The sequence below is a fragment of the Delphinapterus leucas genome, chromosome 10 (assembly GCF_059928025.1).
Source record: "Delphinapterus leucas isolate spDelLeu-1000000601 "Yukka" chromosome 10, BTC_Dleu_Yukka2, whole genome shotgun sequence".
NCBI lineage: Eukaryota > Metazoa > Chordata > Mammalia > Artiodactyla > Monodontidae > Delphinapterus > Delphinapterus leucas.
Window position 1 is genome coordinate 66,066,939 of NC_143138.1, and position 20,345 is coordinate 66,087,283.

Here is a 20,345-nt window from a genome sequence, read left to right on the forward strand (position 1 = left end):
TCCCCCCCACCCCCCCGACACCCGCCGCCTCCCAGTTTCTCAAGGTCAGAGGGCCACTGGAAAACAACATGGTGTCACATAGAGGTCGCTCAGGATCAGCAGGCACTCAGTGGTGCCTCTGGTCTCTCAAGGTCAGGAGATTCCTGGGTCACTCTGGGGTCACTCTGAGTCACCCAGGTAGTCCCAGAGTCCCTCTTACTGGCATCCACAGACAGCAGTCAGCAGGTGGTGTACACAATGGCCCACAGCTGCATGTGATCAAGCAGCTCTGCTGCCTGCTGCTCCAGGGCCCACAGGGTGGTCACTTTCTTGCCCAGTGCCTGCGCATTCTGAGCCAAGTGGCGCTCCAACCCTGGGGATCAGGGTCATCTGAGGCAGGCTCTGACTTCTGGTCCTAATCTCTGACCCTGACTCTGACCCCAGCCCTAAATAAGCTCTAACCCTAATTAACGTTTGACCTCCTGTTCTAGACTTTAACCCCAGCCTGAGCCCTATATGAATCTGGACCTGACCCCTATATGAATCTGGACCTGACCCCTATATGAATCTGGACCTGACCTGCACCCTTCCCTGACCCTCCCACACCATCCCTATAACTCTGACCCTCCCTTCTGACCCTGACCACCCCCCATACCCACCCCACCATGGCCCAGCCACGTACCCTCTAGGCAGCTCTAGCTGTTCTGTGCCAGCTTTAGAAACTCTTGGCCCTCAGCTCATGCCCACTGTACCCGCTCTTCTGCATCTTGCACCGTGGCCGCCGGGCTATGCGTGCCCTCCTGCAACTCCACCACACCTAACTGGGCCACCTGCAATTCCTAGAGCAAGACTAGATCTGAAACCCCACCCCACGTAGACTCTACAGTCCCAAACACATTGCCACCCAAAGTTCCTGGGTTTGGGGGGCAGGGGCTTTTAGAATTGAGACCCTGCCTCAGCCTGGCATAGCCCAGTCCCAGCCTAAACCCCATTTCACACTATTCCAGAGGTATCCCTGAGACCCTAATGTCCACTTTTCCCATCTCACCTTGCCCAGGCTCCCAGCCACACCCAAGGCATGTGCTGCTCACTCTTCTGCCTCCTGGGCCTGCCACTGACTCAGGGCCAAACAGGTCCTGAGAGCCATAGCTGCACTGGACAGATGCCCAAGGACCGGGGTCACATCCACTGCCAGTGCCACCCAGGCCAGGTGGCCTGCCACCTGAGGCAAAGATTAGGGAATCACAGAGAGGTCACAGCAAGGTAGAGCATTACATGGTCAGGGTATTTAGCACTGTGGTATCACAACTGGTCAAGGATCTCAGGGAAAGAATGGGGATCACAGCAGCCTCTGAGCAAGAGGTGTGAGGGAGCTGAGGGGTATGGGTGGGGTATCACCTCCTGTACACTGGCTTCCAGACCTCGAAGTCTGTTTCAAGACCTGCAGTCCTTGCTCTGCAGCCCTTGCATGAGTTCCCGCCTCAGCCAGCACTCCCTAAACATCCAGCGCTTGGTCCAAGGCCCTGGCTGTACCCTCCCTGAAGGACACAGATGATCAGGCAGTCCAGCATTCCTTTCCTCCCCAACCTCTGACCTCTACCTCCAGCCTCCTGGCCCTTAACCTGGTCTGCTGTGCCTGATGGAGAACACCTTCAGCTTTGGGCAGCTCCTGGCCTACGGCATCTGGCACAGGGAGGGCACCCTGGATCTGATCCAGCAGGAGGGCAATGCCCGCTGCCCCACCTTGGGGGAGGGGCACCGCCAGCACATGGCATGCCACCAGCTCCACACTCACAGCATCTGTGGGGATGGAGGTAGGGATCCTGGATGTGAACTCTGATCCCTGACCCAACGAACTTTGACCCTAATCTCTCACTGACCCTGCCTCTGACATGACTACACGGTGTGCTAGAGGCTTCCAAGAGCCAATTGTTAAATTTTCAGGAATTCTGTGAATCAGTTGTTAAATGACAGGCAGAATGAAATCAGTCACGGTGGGGATTACTGATGCCATAGAAATTGACAAACACTACAAATCAGTTCCTCCTGACCCCCAGGCCCCACTTGTTAAACATTTAGAAGCACACTAGTGCTCCCACCTGATCCCTGGTCAGCCCTGATGAGTATTCCTCATTCTAGAAGGAGTATCATAGCAGTGTCCTGGATGCCCACCTGCCCCTGCCCCTGACCTCAGACACACAAGCAGACATGTACCCAAGAGGAAATGCTGGATGGGCTGTACAGTTGCTTGCATGTGAGCCATGGTGGCCACACCCCAGACCCCCTTGCATGACGCCACATCTCCCAGGCCTGGATTCCCGTGGAGCTTGCAGTGGCCTGGATTTGCTGTTGCTGGCAGGGGTGGGTCAGATGTGGAATATGTCTCTTGCAACCCCATGGCCAAGCCATGGTACCCTGTGACTCCCACCATGCTCTCCTCCACAGCCCCCATGGCTCTGTACCAATTGCTGACACTGCTCCAAGGCTGTGACTGCCATGTCCAGGCTATAGGAGGAGTTATGGGAGGTAACCAGAGCCCACTGGGAGGTAGGCAGGGTCCCAGGACAAGAGGGAACACCACAGGGTACAGGAACATAAAACAACCGAGGTCCCCGACCCCTAGGGGAATGGTCCCCGATTCCTAGGGGATCCAGTGAGGAATGCATGTCCCAGCGCTCCCATTGCCCTACACCCAGTTTACCCCTAGGAGAGAGTCCTCGCCTTGGCAAAGCCTCCCACAGTGACCCATATCTCCACCTACCACTCCAGCTTTGACTAGGAGCTGCAGAAGCTGAGGGTGATGCCTCTGGACCCTGTGGACCAGCCCCTCAATTTCAGCTGCCACACAGCTGTCCCTCTGAGTCAGCCCATCCCCCACAGCAGCTTCTCTGTCCACCACCAGGCCTCCTGGGCCTGTCCCAGGATGCTGTCTGGTCCTCCAACTGTGGCCACAGCCTGGGCTATAAGCATGGCCTCTTGAGAAAGCAGGGCAGCTGAGGAGGTCTGGGCCTTAGCACCTGCAGGGGATAAGAACGATAGACACAGGGTTGGCTCAGGGCTTCCACTGGCAGGGTCAGTCAGACTCCTGGGTCCCCCAGATATGTAAGCAAAGGCACCTGGTCCCTTCCTCCTGCCCCAGCCTAGACCCCACCATCACCTGCGGCCCACCTACCTGCCTACTTGGCCTCACCTTGGGCTCCTGTGGCCTTCTTGAGCCAGGCCAAGCCCTTGACACAGTCTAGCTTCTGGGATAATTCTTCCAGATGTTCACACTGCCCCCTAACCCATGGCTCTCTTTCTGCTACAACCTGTCCTTTGGCCCACAGTGTCTGGGCCAATGCAGTTGTTTCCGGTCTGTGGGAGGATGGAGTATCAGCCTGGCCAGAGATGCCCTTTCCTCCCTGATTCCTCACTCAAGAAAACTCACCTCACTCCCAGACCCAGGACTCAGACAGGCCAACCCAAGACCCTCTGAATCCCTGACCCTGGGAGGCTAGCTGGAGACCTCCTTCCTACTGGCCCCAGACCCCTTGCCTGAGTCCAGCTATCCGTTCCATAAGTTGTCGTTGGGGCCCCACAGCGGGGGAAGGAGATTCCAGGAGTGTCTGGGCCTGCTGGAGTACCCCCTCCAGGCCTGCAGGTGCCCCCAGCACCCCAGCCAGGCATCCCCTGGTGTAAGGCGGCCACTTTGTGGGCCACAGTGTCCAGCTGTAGCTGGAGCAGAGCCAGGTGTTGGTCCCAGGAGGTGAAACAGGGAGGGCAGGACATGCAGTGTGGGAAGCCACCTCTGGAGCCACGGGCACATGCCTGGCACCTCAGCCCTGAGATGCCCTCTCTGCAGCAGCAGGTGCCTGTGTGTGGGTCACAGCTGGGCGAGATGGAGCCCTGGGGGTCACAGGCACAGGCTGTGGGGGAGAGAGAGGGTCAGGGTAGGGAGCAAGCAGCACTCACACTAGGCTTGCCGCCAAGAAGCCTGAGGAGGAGAATGACCCTGTGTGAGTATGAGAGCCTCACCTAAGCCACTGCTCAGAGCAGCCATGGGGGAACTTCCCTGGTGGTTCAGTGGGTAAAGACTCCGCGCTCCCAATGCAGGGAGCCCGGATTCGATCCCTGGTTGGGGAACTAGATCTCGCATGCATGCCGCAACTAAGATCCCGCACCCCACAACTAAAAAGATCCCACGTGCCGCAACTAAGACTCAGCACAGCCAAAATAAATTAAAAAATATTTTTTTTAAAAAAAGAGAATGGGGGCTTCCCTGGTGGCGCAGTGGTTGAGAGTCCGTCTGCCGATGCAGGGGACACGGGTTCGTGCCCCGGTCCAGGAATATCCCACATGCCGCGGAGCAGCTAGGCCTGTGAGCCATGGCCGCTGGGCCTGCGCGTCCGGAGCCTGTGCTCCGCAATGGGAGAGGCCACGACAGTGAGAGGCCCGCGTACAGCAAAAAAAAAAAAGAGAGGACGGTCATGGGTACTGGCATCTACCCCAGCCAGAGAGGCCATACTGCATGGCAGCCTTTGGGCAGGAAAACAGCACAGGGCTCCAGGTGCTCTACAGCCCAGGGAGAGGTCAGTTTGGGTCAAGACTGGCAGGTGGGGTCAGGAAAGAACCACCCAATGTGTCTGCTCCGCAGGCCTACCCGACCTGGCCTAGCCAACACTTTCCCTACAGCTGTTTTCATGAGTATTTCTTTAAGTTTTGGAGAAAACAGCAATAAACACGTGCTCTCCCTCAGGACAACCTGGTGGCTCCCCCGCCATCCCACAGGGAGGATCCCGTCAGGACAGCCTCACCCCTGGTGGTGGATTGTGTGAATGCCCTGCTCACCTCTGCACTCCCGCTCTGGGTCACCCCAGTACCCATCCTGATACCAGGAGCACATGCAGCCCCCAAATCCTGCCTGGCAGGGGCACTGACCCATGACCTGAAGGAAGAGTGTGTGGCCAGTCCGCAGAAACAAAGAGCCTCCTCTGGGGGAGGAAGAAGGAAAGGAGAGCTCAGAGGCAGCACACAGTCGCCTCCTCTCAGCCCTGTTCCTGCCCAGGCAGCACTCATACCTGTGCTTGGCTGAGGGCTTCTCCCCTCCTGCTTCCTCTGGTCTGACCCCCTTGGCCGGCCCCCACCTTGTCCCTACATTGCCAGCCTCGCCTCCCACAGACCGGCCCTCTGGGTTCTCAACTCCTGACCTGCTCCTCTGTGTCCTGAGTGGAGCACCCCACTGTTTCCACACGCTCACCCGCCGACTCCCACCCTCTCCTCACCAAGGACTCGAGAACACACTTCAGACCTCATCTCATTCAGTCCCTGACGTCTCTCCTCCTGGAAACACTCGCTTCCCATGGCCATCCATCTCTGCCTGCATCTCCCAATCCTCCCCCTCCGCCCGTGCCTCCTCTGCCTCCTTCCCAGCTGCACCCGGCCCCACCCGTGCCACACTCGTTCTGCTTGCCATGACCCACTCACAGTGCTTCACCTACACGCCAACACACGGTGGCACGTGGGGTCGGGCCCACGTGGTCTCATGTCTGCTCATAGCTAATGTTGCACCAGAACACACACAGCTGCTTGCAGCCACACACACTGCTGCTGGTAGTCACATTAACACTCACACTCACACCAGCCATAAATCACACCACAGGCACACACATTCACTCATACCTGGCCACTGCCACGTGCTATGTGCGACAAGGGCTCACTCACTGGGTGATACACTGGCTGCAAAGTGTGTTGGGCACGGCGGCTACAGGGCTCGCGGCCTCGGGGCCCACCCCCAGGTTCCAGAAGAGGGGGGCACAGCGGCTATAGTCCCGCCCCAGCGTGTGGGGGCAGCAGGGGCACTGCCCACTGACCTGGTTGCGGAAGCAGGCTTCAGCCCCAGACAGGCACCTCGCAGGTATGGTGCCCTGGCGGCCACAGCCACAGCCTGGGGAGAGGAAGGGCTTGATGGGGTCTGAGGAAAGAGAACGCACCCCCCACCTTGGGATACCCTCACCCATCCCACTCACACACTCATGCCGGCAGCCCCCTTGGTGCAGGCACTGCCTTGGAAGCCAGGCCCGCAGTGGGCACAGCCAGGGCCATGGCTGTGATGCTGACAGTGCTGGCAGTGTCCACTGTGGGGGTCACAGGCGGCTGGATCACGGGATCAATATTGTTGTTGCACTGGCAGGGCTGGCACAGACTCCTTCTGGGGTCATCTCCTGGCCAAGGGTGCCCAAAGTAGCCCAAGGAGCAGCGGTCGCAGCGGGGGCCTGGAGTGGATTGGGGTATGTGTGGGTTGTCTCAGTAGTCTTCCTGTACCTTTGGGGCCTCTGGGTCCCATTTAGCCAGCCAAAAGGTCTGAGGTCCAGCCAGGAGGGCAGAGGACACAATAGCTATATTATGACCCATCTTCTTGGCTTACAAGTTCCATTACTATAATTCCTCAAGAATGGGAACTTCTTGAGGAGAGGGGTGCGCCCTGCAGCTCAAACACACAGGTGACACTGGCAAAGATTTGCCTCGTGGACCTGATGGGATTGTGAACAAGTGAGCAGGGCCATGGGTTTGTCGCTGCCAACCATGCCTCACCTGCATAGCCAGATGCACAGAGACACAGGACACATCCACTGGTGCTGTCCACGTGGCAGGAAGTCCCATGATAGATGCCTGAGCCAGGGTGCCCAGGACAGAGGCAGGGCCAGCACTGCTGGCCTGAGCCCAGGGTGGGGTCTCCGTAGTAGCCATCCAAGCACCTGGGGGCAGTAGCACATGGAATGGGGCCTAGCCCACTCATCACGATCCCTCCCCAACCCTTCCAGTGGCAGCCTCACCTCTCACAGTGCTGGCCCATTGTGGCACCGTGGCAGTCCTGGCAGACTCCTGTGAGTGGATGGCACAACTCAGCAGCTCCATTGCAGGCACAGGGTTGGCAGCATGGGAAGCCCCACCAGCCATAGAGGCAGTGGTCACAGCAGCGACCAGCAAGGCCTGCCCGACAGGGGCACTGCCCGTTCACAGGGTTACAAATGGCATTGGTGGCACCCTTGGTGTGGCAGCAGCACTCTGTGGGAAATGACAGGGCAATCAAGCCCTAGAGAAAGGAGATGGCTGGTCCCAGACCCCACACCCACTGGCCCTGAGGGCTCACCACGGCAGCCAGTGGGCCGGAAGCCATATGTTCCAGGCCTGCAGTGGTCACAGGTACGACCATCAATGTTAGGGTGGCAGCAGCACTGCCCACCCAGCAGGGCACACTCGGTGGTCAGTGAACCCTGGGGGTGGCACTCACATGCTGCCAGGAGAAAGGGTAAGATCAGATGAACCTCATGGTGCCTCCTGCAACCCCTATCCTTCAGCCCCCTCAAGGCAGGGCCACACACTCACCAAGGCCACCCCCCTGGAACAGGGCAGAGATGCTGCAGGCAAGGCGGGCACAGGCCTCAGGCATAGTGCTGGAGAGGCTCATCCTCGCTGCCTCCATGCAGCCCGCCTTGTGGAGCTCCTGCAAGTGCCCCGTGGCCCCAGGGTCCACAGACCTCAGTCCAGGCAACCCTTTCACCTGTGGCAGGAGCACAACCTACTAGGAAGGTAAAGGGTGGAAGGCAGGGGGTAGTGAACCCAGTCCCACTCACTAACACCTACAATGGAACTTCTGTACGTTGGCCCTCACAGCCCCTTCCCACCCCTTTCCTGTTTCTCTTTTGATTCTGTTTCTCCTTCCTCTCCAATAGCCCTGATCTAGTCCAGGCAATGCCACCTCTCATTCAGAATCATTGAAGCAGCTTCCCCCTAACAATCCATCCTCCCCATGTCTCTTCCCTGCTCAAATCCCTTCCAGGGCTCCCCATTTCCCCAGGATAAGCCCTTCGCCTGGCCCACAAGTTCCTGTGAGGTCTGGCACCTGCCAGTCTCACCTTCTATCCCTGGCATGTGCTTTTCCCCTGCCTGATTCCCCCTCCCTACACTCTCCACCTGTCTCAATCCTCTTGGTGCAACTCTATGTCTCCACAATCCCCTGTCCCCTGAGCCCACTGCATCCATACTGTCCTGCTAATTTGTGTCTCCACCCAGATGTGGGGTGGAATCCCTAGGATCTCACCGAATCCAGAAGGATGGTGCCCCCCTCCCAGGTCTCTGCACCCCCTTGGTCTGCCATAGCCACAGGGTCATGGAGTAGCGTGTTCCAGGTTCAAAGTGGAAAAGTCTGGATAGAAACACAGCTCTGCAGGGACCGGGGAGAGGAGTCAGGGTGGGGTAAGGAGGTCATGATCATGTGGTCCCAGGAATGCCCCATTTCCACTGTGCAGATATGGGGTACAACATTTCATCATACAACCAATGGAAAAAGACCAACTTCTTAAACCCTGCCCTGTTTTAAATTAGGTCCCTGCTTTGATTGTTCTATGACATGATGGTATTCCATATTGGAAGGTTTCTTTGTTTGGGTATTGCTTTGAATGTGTTGGCTACGTAACAGGGTCTTGGTATTTTGGGGGTCATGGGGTCTAGCCTACCTGTGTATCTGGGTCAAGGCCACCTGGAACAGCTGCTCTGAGGGCAGCAGATGGGCACAGCGGGTACTGCTGGGCTGGGATTGAGCATGGGCCCTGACTAATGCCTGCCACTCTTCAGATGCCTAGGGTTAGGGGTCAGTGGTCATAGAGCTGCCCCTACCCACCACCCAGCACCACCCATCCACCTGCCTGGCACCCATGCTACTGACCTGGGTCTCATAGCGTAGGACAATGTCACACTCCAGGGCAGAAGGCACTATGGGTGCCAGAAGAGAGAGGCCAGCCCCATCAACCACACGTGCAAAGTCTGAGCCAGTCCACAGTGTACAGCCAGCTCCCTGATGCAGGGGCAGGGGCTCCTTTGGGGCCTGGATGTGAGACACTGACTCCCAGGTCCAGACCACTCCAGGACCTAGGACCCTCAGGATTTAGATTCCCATTCCTCTAAGACCCCAGGGACTCATAGCCCCAGGGCTTGGGCCCATCCCGACTAAGACCTAGTGGCCTGTGACCCAACCCTGTTCCTCACACTCCTTACCTTGGGCAGCTGGTATTTGTAACAGGCTCACCTGGCAGGGTGGAGGCATATCGAGGGACACACTGTCTCTGAAGTCGGGGCCTGAGCCAACCAGGGGAGGTCCCTGGGGCTTGTGTACAGTGGGGAGGAGAAGGCTCGGGGGCTCCCTGTGGGCAAGTCAGGTGTCAGTGTCCTCCCACACTGTCCTAGGTGAGGATTTTTTTGTCCGCGCCGTGCAGCTTGTGGGATCCTACTTCCCCGAGCAGGGATCAAACCCTCACCCGAGGCAGTGAGAGCTGGGAGTCCTAACCACAGGACTGCCAGGGAATTCCCTGTCCTGGGAATATGGACTCCATCCAAGACACCAAGCTTCTGACCATGCTGATGCTGCCTCACTTGGACCTGCCTCACCTTCCTAACCCTGTCTGGCCTCTTCTTCCAACTAGCTCTCTTTGGACACTCTCTCCCTCCCCTGAGCACCAAGGTGTGAGCCTTGATTTCCTCCTGCCCCTGCCCTTCCTGGACACTCACAAGCAGCTGGGGGTCAGCAGGCTGGAGGCCCAGACCAAGCTCAGCTTCAGTAGTGGCCTGGTCGAGGCCAGCACAGAAGTACCCAGACCAGTGTTCACGGCAGTGGTGGAGACAGAGGTGGGGACGGCAGAGGCAGAGGCCCTCCCTTGCAGAACACCTGAGCCAGCGTAGGGGTGGGGACGGGACAGAGTCAACTCCCAATTCTTGTCCCTTGACCTGGACCCCCAGTCCCTGTCTTGTACCCGCAAAGTCACAGTCACAGGGCCGACAGCCTAGTGAGTCACTACTCAGACCCCAGAAGTTGGGCTATAAGAGAAAGTAGGTGGGTGGAGAAAGGACAGGAAGACCTGGGCAAGGAGAGGAGGATCAGGACCCTGGAAGGCCATATGCTGGGACTGCTCATTGCAGGAAGAAGCAAGGGTGAGGCCCAGGGCTTTAATGCTCTTCTGCCTCTGGCTGAGAAGTGGAGAGGAGACCCTGGTGTACTCCTGCACGGCTTCATGGAGGGGAGGTAAGAGGTAAGAAGATGAGGTCACAGCCAGGGGTAAAATTAAAGTTAAACAAAGGATTTGTAATGTTCAAGGAGAGGCAAGAAAGGGATACACTGAGTGTCCCTTCAAACACTTTTGCTGTGAAACACCTTTAAATTCAGTGCATAATACTGTTGTAACTCTTTTAAATGCTTTTCTTTCGTTCCCAAAGCTCCCACCTGAGGGCATGTGCTGGTTCAGCTAGCCAAGGTGGCACTGACTCTAGTGACCAGATCAGGAAGTGGCACCAACCCACCAGCAAGGCTTAGTCTGCAGTCACACTGATTACAACCTTGTACTTGTCAGCTTCTAGGAGCTCAGCACCCAAAATCAAGGTCAAATCAGAAGGTGGGTCAAACCTCACCAGACAACGGCTGCAGTCCCATCCAGAGACAAGGCGTTTGCAGTGATAGGCACCACTGGAGAGATCACAGGCATGAGTGCCAGGGATGCAGCCCCGGGGATTGCACCTGCAGGCTAAGGCACAGGGCTGTCAGGGTGCTAATGAGTGCTGCAGGGGTAGGTAGGTGCATGCGTTATTAGAGCAGTAATTGGGGGCAGAGCAAGGAGGACCTGGTGGTGGGGGTCCACTCTGAGGGTCACTCACACTGGCAGCCCTTTGACTGCGAGCTCAGGCCGTAGTGACCAGGCCAGAGGAGTCACAGCACTGGCCCCACACGTGAACTTTGCAGCGATACTGCCCAGAGAGGAGGCCCGAGGTTTCATCTGTGTGGGCATCACACAAACCACTTTCCAGGGCACCCAAAGGGTTGCAGTCACAGGCTAGATCAGGGGTCAGAAGTGTGGACAGAGTCAGGTCAGAGGTCACCATTGAAACTGAAGGAACAGGGTCAGAATTAGGATTGGGGGTTGGAGGGCTCACGTTTGCAGGAGTGAAGGGAGCAGGGAGCCTCCCTGGGATCTCGGTGGAAGAAGGGCTGGCAGAGCTCACAGCGGCACCCAGGTGTCTTGTGTTGACATGCATCACACACACCTCCACTCACATTGCTAGATGCGAGATACAGGGCCATGTCAAAGTGACAACTGCGGGCATGCCCATGACACTCACATTCTGGAGCAGAACAAGGAAGGTGGATATGGAGTGGGCTGGCCTAGCAGGCATGGGGGTGCCCAGGCTCTGCTGCCTGCCATGGGTGGTCCTGGTGCAGGTCCTGGCAGTGCTCACAGTGGGTACCAGCTCTGTGGTGGCAGCAGACACAAAGGCCACGCACCTGGCAGGGAGGAGGGCAAGACGAGTCTACCCCAGTCCCCCAGCTTGCCTTCCCACCAGCCACAGGATGCCCCTCCTACGGTACTCACCATGCCTTCCACGTTGGGTGGGACCCTGGGTGCAGGCCTGTACTCAGAGGCATGGCCATGGCACAGGCAGCTGCCTTGGACCACAAGCTCAGAGGGCATAGTAGTAGAAGGGGTGTCCCTTGAAGCCCCCCTGGGGCCTGTCACCCAGTGTGTGCAGTTTGAAGTTTGCACGGAGGTTAGTCACATGCAGGAGCTCTGGAGACAGATCGAGAGCCCTCAGGTACACTGGTTGTTACCCCTCTATGGCTGATAGAGAAGGAATTGGTGGAGGTCTCTCCCCTCTCTACATCATTGCAGCCACCTCCTCCAGCACCCATGCTGTAGGACTCTCCCATCCCTGCTCCCCTGATTATACCATTTTAGGATGACCACAGCCTAATGGTGATTATCCCACCTCTGCACTGCTCCAGACCTGATATCACTCCTGAGCTGAGACCTGCATATCCCACTGCTTCCTGGACACCCCTTTCTGGTATCTCTAGATATTGGAAACCTGCTTCCCCAAGGCAGTAAAGGATTCCAGTCCTCAGCCCATCATTAGAAATCAGCTTATTATCCAGCCAAACCACATAAGGTATGTTTATTTACTGACTGCCTTTCTCATTTCTATGTCAGCTCCAAGACAGATAACTTGTCTATCTGCTCACCACTGAGCAAGGCCCAGAAGATGCCTGGCACACAGTGGGGCTCCATGGGCACTTGTTAAATGTACACATGGATGGAAAGATGGGGCCATGGCTCCTCTTGCTCCTCACAGCTTAAGTCAGCTACCAAGCCGAGGCCACCTCCTGTATCTCTTTGCCAATGCTCCCCTTTCTCTTGATCAGAGGAACACACAACAGCTGCTCTAGGCCCTAGTAAGGCCGGGGGGGGGGCGGGGGGGGCGTGTATGTGCACGCATGCTCAGGGTAAGTAGTTGGTAATAATCGAAGTCAAGGTGGGTGGAGAACGTAGAATGTAGAGAAAAAGCTACTTTGGGGTTTGTCCTCCTGCTCTGGTACTCTCCTGGCCTGGCTCTGGGCTGCCCTGCTGGGTTATGATTATGTCTCTCTAGTCCTTTAACAAGACTTCTGTTTTACAAGGAAGAGGTCACACCCAGAGACGCCCTGGCGCCACCTGGAGGCAGCTTCAGGAACGCAGGGTACCAATCAAGGCCAGGGTGATGAATCAAAGTGGGGAGGGCAGACAGGGGGCCGTGATGGGGAACAGTGACAGTGGCTTACAAAGGGGAGAGTTATGAGGTACACTGTGATAGGAGCAGAGGTGGGGGACAAAGATTGGGCTGGCATGGCCAGCAGTGATGACCACAATGGGGCCTCACAAAGGAATTCAGCGATGGGGCAGAGATAAGGGACAGAGATGAAAACTGCTACCCAGGCCAGTCCCTATGCACTGGGCACAGGTATGGGACAGGAATGGGGAGCCGTAACAGGGACCATAATGCAGCAGAGCTGGGAAACAATCCTTGGGGGACTGGGCTGGCTTGCCCGCCACCCTGCCCTGCGGTGCGCATACCCAGGTAGGACCTCACTTGCCACCAGGGGGTATCTGGTTTTCCCAAAAAAGGAGTACAGGACCGGCTGTGGGGATAATTACCCTGAACCTTGGTATTATTTGGGTTCTCCACCAGAATGGCTGGATCCAGAACTTTGAAATTACCTAAGAAGCAAGCCTGAGCTTCTGGCTTCATCCCAGGGCCTAACCCCCCTTCCTCTGGGCCTGACCTCTCCCTCAGTGGAAGTCTCGATGTCTTAAGTAATGCTGCTCACAGATGAGGTCACTGACTCTGTGGCCAGGGGCAAGAGGAATCCCAGGAAAGAGGCCTAAGCAGTTGTGGGCAAAGTAGCGGTACACGTGCCAGAAGTGGCCATGGTCCACTGAGCGCTCAAGGAGCAGAGCCAGAATGTCTGGGGATAGGAGGGGGTCCTTGGGTCACCAGGGGCAAACATCACCAGTGGCCATCAGGTCAGGAGGCAGAGAATAAGCTTTCAGTCTCGGGCAGTGGGTCACCTTGAAAGTCATGATGAGGTGGGTAAAGTAAAAGGCATCTTCTAGGTCCAGCTGGTGACATTCTCAACACCTGTAACCACAAGGGCTGGTCAGTGGCCAGGCCTTGACCCTGATCCCAGCCCTGCACACATGGGCACACAAGGACCCTCACCACGCTCTGCTCGCCACCAGATCCTTTTGCCGCCAGGACCACTGTGGGAGATCACGTTCTCAATGCCATGGCTTTTCCAGTCCCAAGAGTCACAAAAGCAGCAATTCTCAGCATCCTGGAGGGATGCCCAATGAGACTGACTAGGCAGGAGGTACCTGGTTTGCCACAACCCCCTCCAAAATTTCACAGCACAGGCCTCTCCCTCTGGCCCTTGTCAATGACCTGAACTCCCACAGGTGCTGAACCTGCCCAAAAAAATCCAAGATGCCATCTCCAGAGCCCGTACCCTCCTCCCTACCTGTAGGTTACTGACAATGCAGTAGAGTTCAGGGCCATGGAGGCCACAGGTGGATGAGGTTCGAAGGTTCTGGCCACAGCCAATAATCAGGTTGCTGGTAGGTGGGTAGCAGCTGCTGCCTGAGCAGCCGGGTGGAGGAAGTTTGTCTGGCACGTCCCGGGCAGTTGCTCTGGGAGCCTGAACTGGGAGGGGCAGGGTCTGAGTATAGAGATCCTAGGGGTACGCCCCCCACCTCACCCCATCCCACAGGGAGGCCCGATGATTTCCTCTCCCCCTCCAGATGGCTCTCAGGTAGAGACCACCTCTCACCCATTGGTAGCAGCAGCAGCAGAGCTGAAAGGAGGGGCTAGCCCGGCTGGGAGTCCTGGGCTGTTGGAGCTAGAATCAGGCCAGAGAGAGAGAATACAGAGTGTGCCCCTAGCTGGGCTGCCCTTAAGGATCTGAGTGTGGCCCTCAGGTCCTTCCCCATACTCACAAGGTAGATGAACTCAAGGATGCCAGAGGCAAGGAGCACGCATGGTTGTGGAATCATGGTACAGCTGGGAGAAGGGTGGGGGGGTGTCCCCAGAGCCTGGGAAACCAAGAGAGGCCGTGCCCAGGGAAAGGATATTAATAGCAGTCACCAGATGCAGAAGAAAGGTGGGGAGGGGGGCACCAAGAAGCAGAGCTTCTTTACAGGTCCGCCATCCAACGCAGCTGCTGCTGGCGCAGCCAGGGTTCAGACTAACCCTCAGACAGAAAAGATCCAATTCTCATTCAAATGAGGCTTCCACCCCTAGCTCTGAAAGGCTGTTCCGTCTCCAGGAGCCTCTGGGGAATGTATCCCCCTCCCCGCCAGCCCCAGCCACTGCCTTTCAGGCTGGGCAGACAGTGATGGATTGGCAGATGGGCAGGGAGCTAGTTTTGTTCAGGGCTCAGGGCTCTGTCCCCTCTCCAAAGCAGGAAGAACCAATAATGTCTGAACATACAGGCCCCTGTTGGAAGACATGCTGAGGCTGGACCTGGGAATAGAGCACTTGGAACCCAGGCAGAAAGCACTGAGAGGCAGTGTGGAAACTCTCCATGCTCAGAGACCGCAGCACTCCACCCATCCAATATAATTCCTTGGTCAGTGAGGGGACTCTGTGGCCCTACAACCCAGAGCTACCCTGGCCCCTGACTCAAGCCCCAACCCCTTGCCACCAACTGGGGAAGTCGACGATAGTCCCTCTCCTGAAAGAAGCAGAGAAAAGAGTAGGCAGAAGTACTTCAGCCGATTTAGGCCCCGCCCTGCCCCAGACAAGCCCACACAAAGCTCCAAGGTTTCAGCCAGAGTAGACTGGAAGACAAGGCCAGGCTGTCTGCACCTCCCCTTCCCTGGCCTAAAAACCTGCAGGCTGCAAGTTTCCCCACAGAGCCACCTATTGTCCTCCTCCAAGGGAGCATCCGGATTATCAAACCAGGGCAGCCCCAAGGGGAGGTGTCCCACCTTAAGAGTGGCTCTGCCCCTGCCCTCAGAGGCCTGGAGGCTGCCCTTCACTCACATCCATGACCTTCCCTGGGCTACCAGGACCCTCTCTGGCATTCCTGTTCCTGGGGCTACCTTTTCTAAACACCCAAGCTGGCCTACCAGCAGTCACATATACAAAAAAAGACCATGGAGTGTGGGCAGGGAGACTGGAAGGTGGAAAGGTATAAAACGTGATAGATGGAATAGTGGACATACAACTTGAAGAGTAACAAGTCACAGTGCATCGCGCCATGACACCATCCCTCCCACCCGCCCACCCCACCCCACATCCTCCAGTCTCTGAAAGGAGGCTGGTGGCTCCCAGGGCCCTGGAGAGGCACCCAGAGTCTTTAGGGTTGTGGAATCCATGGGCATTGCACACTGTGCCACTGGCCACACAGACAACTGGGCTCAGTTTCCCCAAACGTCGCTACGTGAAGGAATCAGGGTGCTGAGTATGGCAGCAATGGCTGAAGTCGTATTACAGGGGAAAGGTTCACACGGAGGATCCGTTGAGCCTGCTGCCGCACCTCATCATCTGAGGACTGCCTGGCCACCTTGATGGCCCGGAATTTTAGCAGCTTTGCCGTTCCAGGTCCTAGCCATACCTTAGGGGATTGGGGCCCAAGCCGTGTTCTCTTCTGGGGAGGAAGATCCTTTGCCTCCTCAGTCCTTTTCCTCTTCTGTCCCACAGTCTCAGGGCAGCTTTTCCGGCCCCTCCTTGCAGTCCTGGCCTGAACAGACCTTTTTGGCCTGCCCCTGCCCCTGGGCTGGGTCCGAGCCACCTTGGCCCTGGCCCGCACTGCCTTGGCCTTGGCCCTGGCCCGCATTGCCTTGGCCTTGGCCCTGGCCCGCATTGCCTTGGCCTTGGCCCTGGCCCGCACTGCCTTGGCCTTGGCCCTGGCCCGCACTGCCCTGGCCTTGGCCCTGGCCCGCACTGCCTTGGCCTTAGCCTTGGCCCGCACTGCCTTGGCTTTGGCCTTGGCCTTGATCCGTGCTGCCTTGGCTTCTGCCCGGGCCTTGGCAGCTTTGGCTTGTGTTCGAGCCACCTTGGCCTGGGCACGGGAAGCTTTGGCCTGGGCTGTTTTGGTGCCCAGAGCACAGCCACCTTTCATTCGTGGGCCACTGAGGGAACCAGAGGCTTTGTAGGTCTTGCTCTGGGGCCCAGTGCCTTGTCGGGATCCAGCCCTGGGGCCTCTTCGAGTCAGACACTTGGAGCCCTTGCTTGTGGCTTTTCTGGGAGCTTTGGGCTGGGAATTCCCCAGCCTCTTCCCTGGACCTTTCCGCAGCTTCAGGGGAGAGTCTGCAAGTGAGAGCTGCAGTGACTGTGCCTTGTGCTTGGCACCCAAGCAGGGCATGGGAGTCTTGAGTGGAACCAGGGCCTCAAGGACAACGGAGAGCCGCATGGCAGGGTAGACACCTGGATAGAGGTGGGTGGGAAAGCCCACTGCTGCACCCCGGGCACGGCTGGCACTTGACTGCTTCAGGGAGCTCAGTAGCAGGTTGGTGGTGGCATGCTTGGCGAGGGCTGGTGTGGATGCTTTGGCCAGCCTGCCAGACAGTGGCATGGGGAGCAGCGTGGCCCGGCCTGCAGGCAGCCGCATGGCAGTTCGGGGAGCACTGGCTGGAGGTGATGTGGCAGCTGGGGTGGGGGCACGAGCTTGAAGCTTTGTCTGGCTTGGGGGGCTGGCTGTGCACGAACTATAGCCATAGACATCACCGCTGCGCAGGATGGTAGGTTGGAAGCCATCATCCCGCAGGCCCTGCAGGAAGGCCACAAGCTGGGCCTCAGTGGCACTGAGATCCTGGCTCATGGGGTTAAAGACAAGCAACGCTTCCTCCAGGACCTTCTTCCCTGCCGTGGAGATCCGCGACCAGGAGTGCACAGCTTTCTCCTCCACATGCTGCACCACCACGCTCATGGCATTAGGCACTGCAGATCTGCCTGGGTATCCGCAAACCAGCGCTTGGCACCTCCAAGGCAAAAGGAAGAGTCAATAAGAACAGCACCGAGACAGGGGCCAGGACCGGTAGATAGGTCAATCAGGGCCAGCAATCTTCACAATAACATCTATTGACACAGAGGGGCCTGGCCAGAGTGAGCCACTCCTTGGGGCAAAACCCTGGTCTTCTCCACCTATCACAGTGGAGGGTGGGGGGGTAGAGGTGGGGGATTCATATGGGTCAGAGGCAGCTTCTTCAGGATACATGCCCATAAGCTCATCAGAGCCATCCAACCTGCTGACGGGCCCCTGGAGAGATCTGGGCTTGGCCAAATTCCTAGTATTAGACTCAACACTGGGAATACAGGCAAATATCTCTGTCTTCCAGGAGCCCTGTACAGAAGGCAAGATAGAGATACCCTCAAGGTTCTTGGGAATGCACACTGGCACACAGCTCAGCTTGCCAATGGGTAAGGGAAGGATTCCCGGGAGAGGAATATTCATGTGGGACATGAATGATGAATAGGAAAGGACCAGATGGAGATGGAGCAAAAAGGGCAACAGCCAATACAATGGCTCCAAAGTGAGAAAGAGCAAGGCAAACTTGGTGTGACTGGAATCTGTGGTCAGGGCTGGGAGGTCTAGCTGGAAAAACAGGGGACAGCAGGGCAATACAAGCTTTGAATGTTCCTTGAATGCTGGCCAAAGGGCCCAGACTTACATCCAAAGTCCATGACCATCTCTGTTCCTACAGCTGCTGCTGTTCAGGTGCCCAGGGGTGGACCTCCCTGCCCACCAGAAGTTCTGCTTTCAGAGTTCCCAGACAGTCCACTCAGAGGTCCAATTCCTAGCACTAGAGTCATGGAGACCAACCCCAGGGAAAAAGCCAGACTCTCCTTCAACAGAAACTAAAAAGATGAGTAGCAGGTACTAATAATACATCTCTAGGCAATCAGGCAGCCTGGCGCCAGGCAGCCAGACCAAGAGCCCAAGGTCTGGGAGCCAATGACTCCGAGTAAGATGGTTAATAAAGTGGACCCTAGAGATCTGAACTGTCCTAACTAGGGCTTGGAAGAAGACTTTGGTACAGCCCATTTGGAGCTGTCTGGGAAGACCCAAGTTGTCCCAGGCTTCTCTTTAAAAGCTGTAGGCCGTCAATCATGACTAACATCTAGTCTAACCCATCACTGAGGGGTCCCAGAGACAGCTCCGCAGCTGCACAGGAGAATTAAAAGATCAGCTGGGATCAGGCAAGTCTCTGGGGCCAAGAGGTGAGTCTGTGCAGCTTCTTCCTCCCCCTAGTGGAGCAGAAGTTTTCAGAATTCCCTGGAGGAAGTGCCCTGGGGCTCTTTGTTTGGAAACATTCTTGGATCCTCAGGTGTCTCGGGCACTTCCCCTCTCCAGAGGCCATTCTCCAAGTACAGTCCTTACACATGACTTTAGTTCTCTTTTTTCCCAAGGGGTGTAGTTCCCAGGGCTGTGAGTACAATAAGGAGGGACCTGTTACCTCCAGGCACAGATACTGGGGGTGAACCGGGGGCTCTTCCGCTCAGGTCGGCCTGGGCCCTTGGGAGGGGTCTCCTGGGCTTTCCAAGAGGCTCCGGAAAACAGAGACTGCAGCCCGACCCCTGACTTCCCTTCACAAGTGTCCCCGGGGCCGGCCGGGGAAGCTGATGAAAAGATGCGGGAAGGGAGCGGCCCTAACCAAGCGGAACTGGGGCGGGGGCAGATCAGGGCCCTCAGGCTGGGAGTCCGCGTCCCTGAGACCCAAGCCGACGGTAGGAACGGGGGGCCTTAGAGGAAGCGAAATGCACGGGACAGGCGGTGAGAGCGCGACCGGGTCGCACAGCCCCAGGGTGGGGTCTTTGGGCACGGGGTGGGGGTTGGGGGTCTCTGCCGGGCCGGCGGAGGGCGCTGGTTCCGAAGGAGCCGGGCGCCCGGCCCATCCACCCTGCCGCCTCGCGGACGACCCCTCCGCGGCGTGGCTAGGCCCACGGCCCCAACCTACCGGCGCCGCCGCGGGGACCCAGGACGCGCCTCTGCGCCGCCTCCGCTGCTCCAACATGGCCGCCTGCTGCGCACCGGAAGTGCGCTGCGCTTCCGCTTCCGGGACCTGGCCCGCCCTAGTGACCCTTGACCCCCCGAGACCCCGTTTCCCCCAAAGTCTGGGGGCTGGACAAGCGGAAACCAGAGAAGACTTCCTGGAGGAGGTGGCAGAGGGGACCGCTCTAAACCCTTGCGGACCTGTGCAGGAGTGTGAGGGGCAGAGGCGCTTTCGGCCGCTGCCCCAGGCAAGACTGCACCAGACTAGCATTGGATTAGGGGCCCATCTGACACCTTCTCTGAGGGGCTTGATGGTGGAACGACATGTGGGAGGGATTTTTGGCAAGGTCCAAGCTATCCTTCACCCTTTTAGTCCTCCTGCAGCCACTGGCAAGGCCCACCTCTGTCCCAGGTGCCTGAACAGAGGGTGAAAGAGGAGTGCACCCTGCCTGAGGTGTCCCTTGGGAGCCTCTTTGTAACTCCTCTGAGGGCAGCAGGCCTTCCCCTATTCCTGAGAGTGGGCCCACTGCATGTGGTATGAAAGGCTGGTTTGCACACATTTGTGGCAAATAAGCCCAAAGCTGGGCATGTCCAATCTGAGAGTCCCAGCATACCAGTGTGGGCCTGAGTGTACTTGCTTAGGAGCATGCCCACAGGTGTGGTGGGAGGACCCTGGTCCAGCCTTAGCTCCCTCAGTGGCAGAAAGCCCTCCCTAAAGTCTTAACTCTTCCCCAAATCCCTGCTTTTTGGCCTAAGAGATTGGGACTTCTTTCCACCTGTACAGTCTTTCCACATGTACCCTGGGGCCAGCAGAGGGGTGACAGTTACAGGGCTCACTACCCAAGCAGCATCAGATGAGAGAACATAGGTAAAAATTAACCTTAGGAGTCTAAAGGGTCAGAATGGTCTCTATTGCTCTGACCAAAGGCACTTCTTGGTCAAGGGCCCCCAACTCCAGGTTGGGAGTCAACCTGGAAGTCCTGGTTTCATGGATGAGATGGTGGGGGCATCTGTACTTGTGTCAGAGCCTGAGCTAAGA

General features: G+C 57.4%; 1 protein-coding gene and 1 pseudogene across 4 annotated transcripts; both read right to left on the reverse strand.

Annotated features, from left to right (window-relative positions):
- Positions 1–18: 18 nt before the first annotated feature.
- LOC111174408 (laminin subunit beta-2-like) lies at positions 19–13,654 on the reverse strand (annotated as a pseudogene). Its single transcript, XR_016394722.1, has 31 exons — positions 13,534–13,654; positions 13,373–13,452; positions 13,097–13,279; positions 12,969–13,044; positions 11,373–11,567; positions 10,936–11,284; positions 10,660–10,835; positions 10,417–10,529; positions 9,523–9,828; positions 9,013–9,158; positions 8,684–8,842; positions 8,475–8,596; positions 8,060–8,182; positions 7,345–7,537; positions 7,109–7,252; positions 6,792–7,023; positions 6,550–6,713; positions 6,019–6,230; positions 5,680–5,929; positions 4,807–4,903; positions 3,514–3,884; positions 3,170–3,333; positions 2,737–2,996; positions 2,442–2,620; positions 2,194–2,331; positions 2,152–2,163; positions 1,602–1,779; positions 1,378–1,517; positions 1,028–1,201; positions 662–818; positions 19–352 (listed from the first exon to the last, which is right to left on the reverse strand). The product of XR_016394722.1 is annotated as a laminin subunit beta-2-like (transcript).
- A 143-nt stretch (positions 13,655–13,797) lies between these two features.
- CCDC71 (coiled-coil domain containing 71) lies at positions 13,798–19,362 on the reverse strand. 3 transcript variants are annotated; one of them, XM_089919316.1, is made up of 5 exons: positions 19,272–19,362; positions 15,929–17,294; positions 14,307–14,402; positions 14,141–14,209; positions 13,798–14,013 (listed from the first exon to the last, which is right to left on the reverse strand). In XM_089919316.1, the coding sequence occupies exons 2-5, from the start codon at positions 17,240–17,242 to the stop codon at positions 13,918–13,920; spliced, it is 1,575 nt and encodes a 524-aa protein (XP_089775442.1). In that variant the 5' UTR covers positions 17,243–17,294; positions 19,272–19,362; the 3' UTR covers positions 13,798–13,917. The 3 variants fall into 3 exon arrangements, with proteins under 3 accessions (XP_089775442.1, XP_089775441.1, XP_022428887.1); XM_089919315.1 differs by lacking the exons at positions 14,141–14,209; positions 14,307–14,402 and having other exon boundaries at positions 19,272–19,338; XM_022573179.3 differs by lacking the exons at positions 13,798–14,013; positions 14,141–14,209; positions 14,307–14,402 and having other exon boundaries at positions 15,598–17,294; positions 19,272–19,338.
- Positions 19,363–20,345: the final 983 nt, after the last annotated feature.

Coding starts and splice junctions, on each gene's coding strand:
- CCDC71 (XM_089919316.1), bottom strand. CDS start 17,242: ATGAGCGTGGTGGTGCAGCATGTGGAGGAGAAAGCTGTGCACTCCTGG. Junction 14,210..14,306: donor TCCTTGAGTTCATCTACCTT/GTGAGTATGGGG, acceptor GCCTGATTCTAG/CTCCAACAGCCCAGGACTCC. Junction 14,014..14,140: donor GCTGCTGCTGCTACCAATGG/GTGAGAGGTGGT, acceptor TGCCCCTCCCAG/TTCAGGCTCCCAGAGCAACT.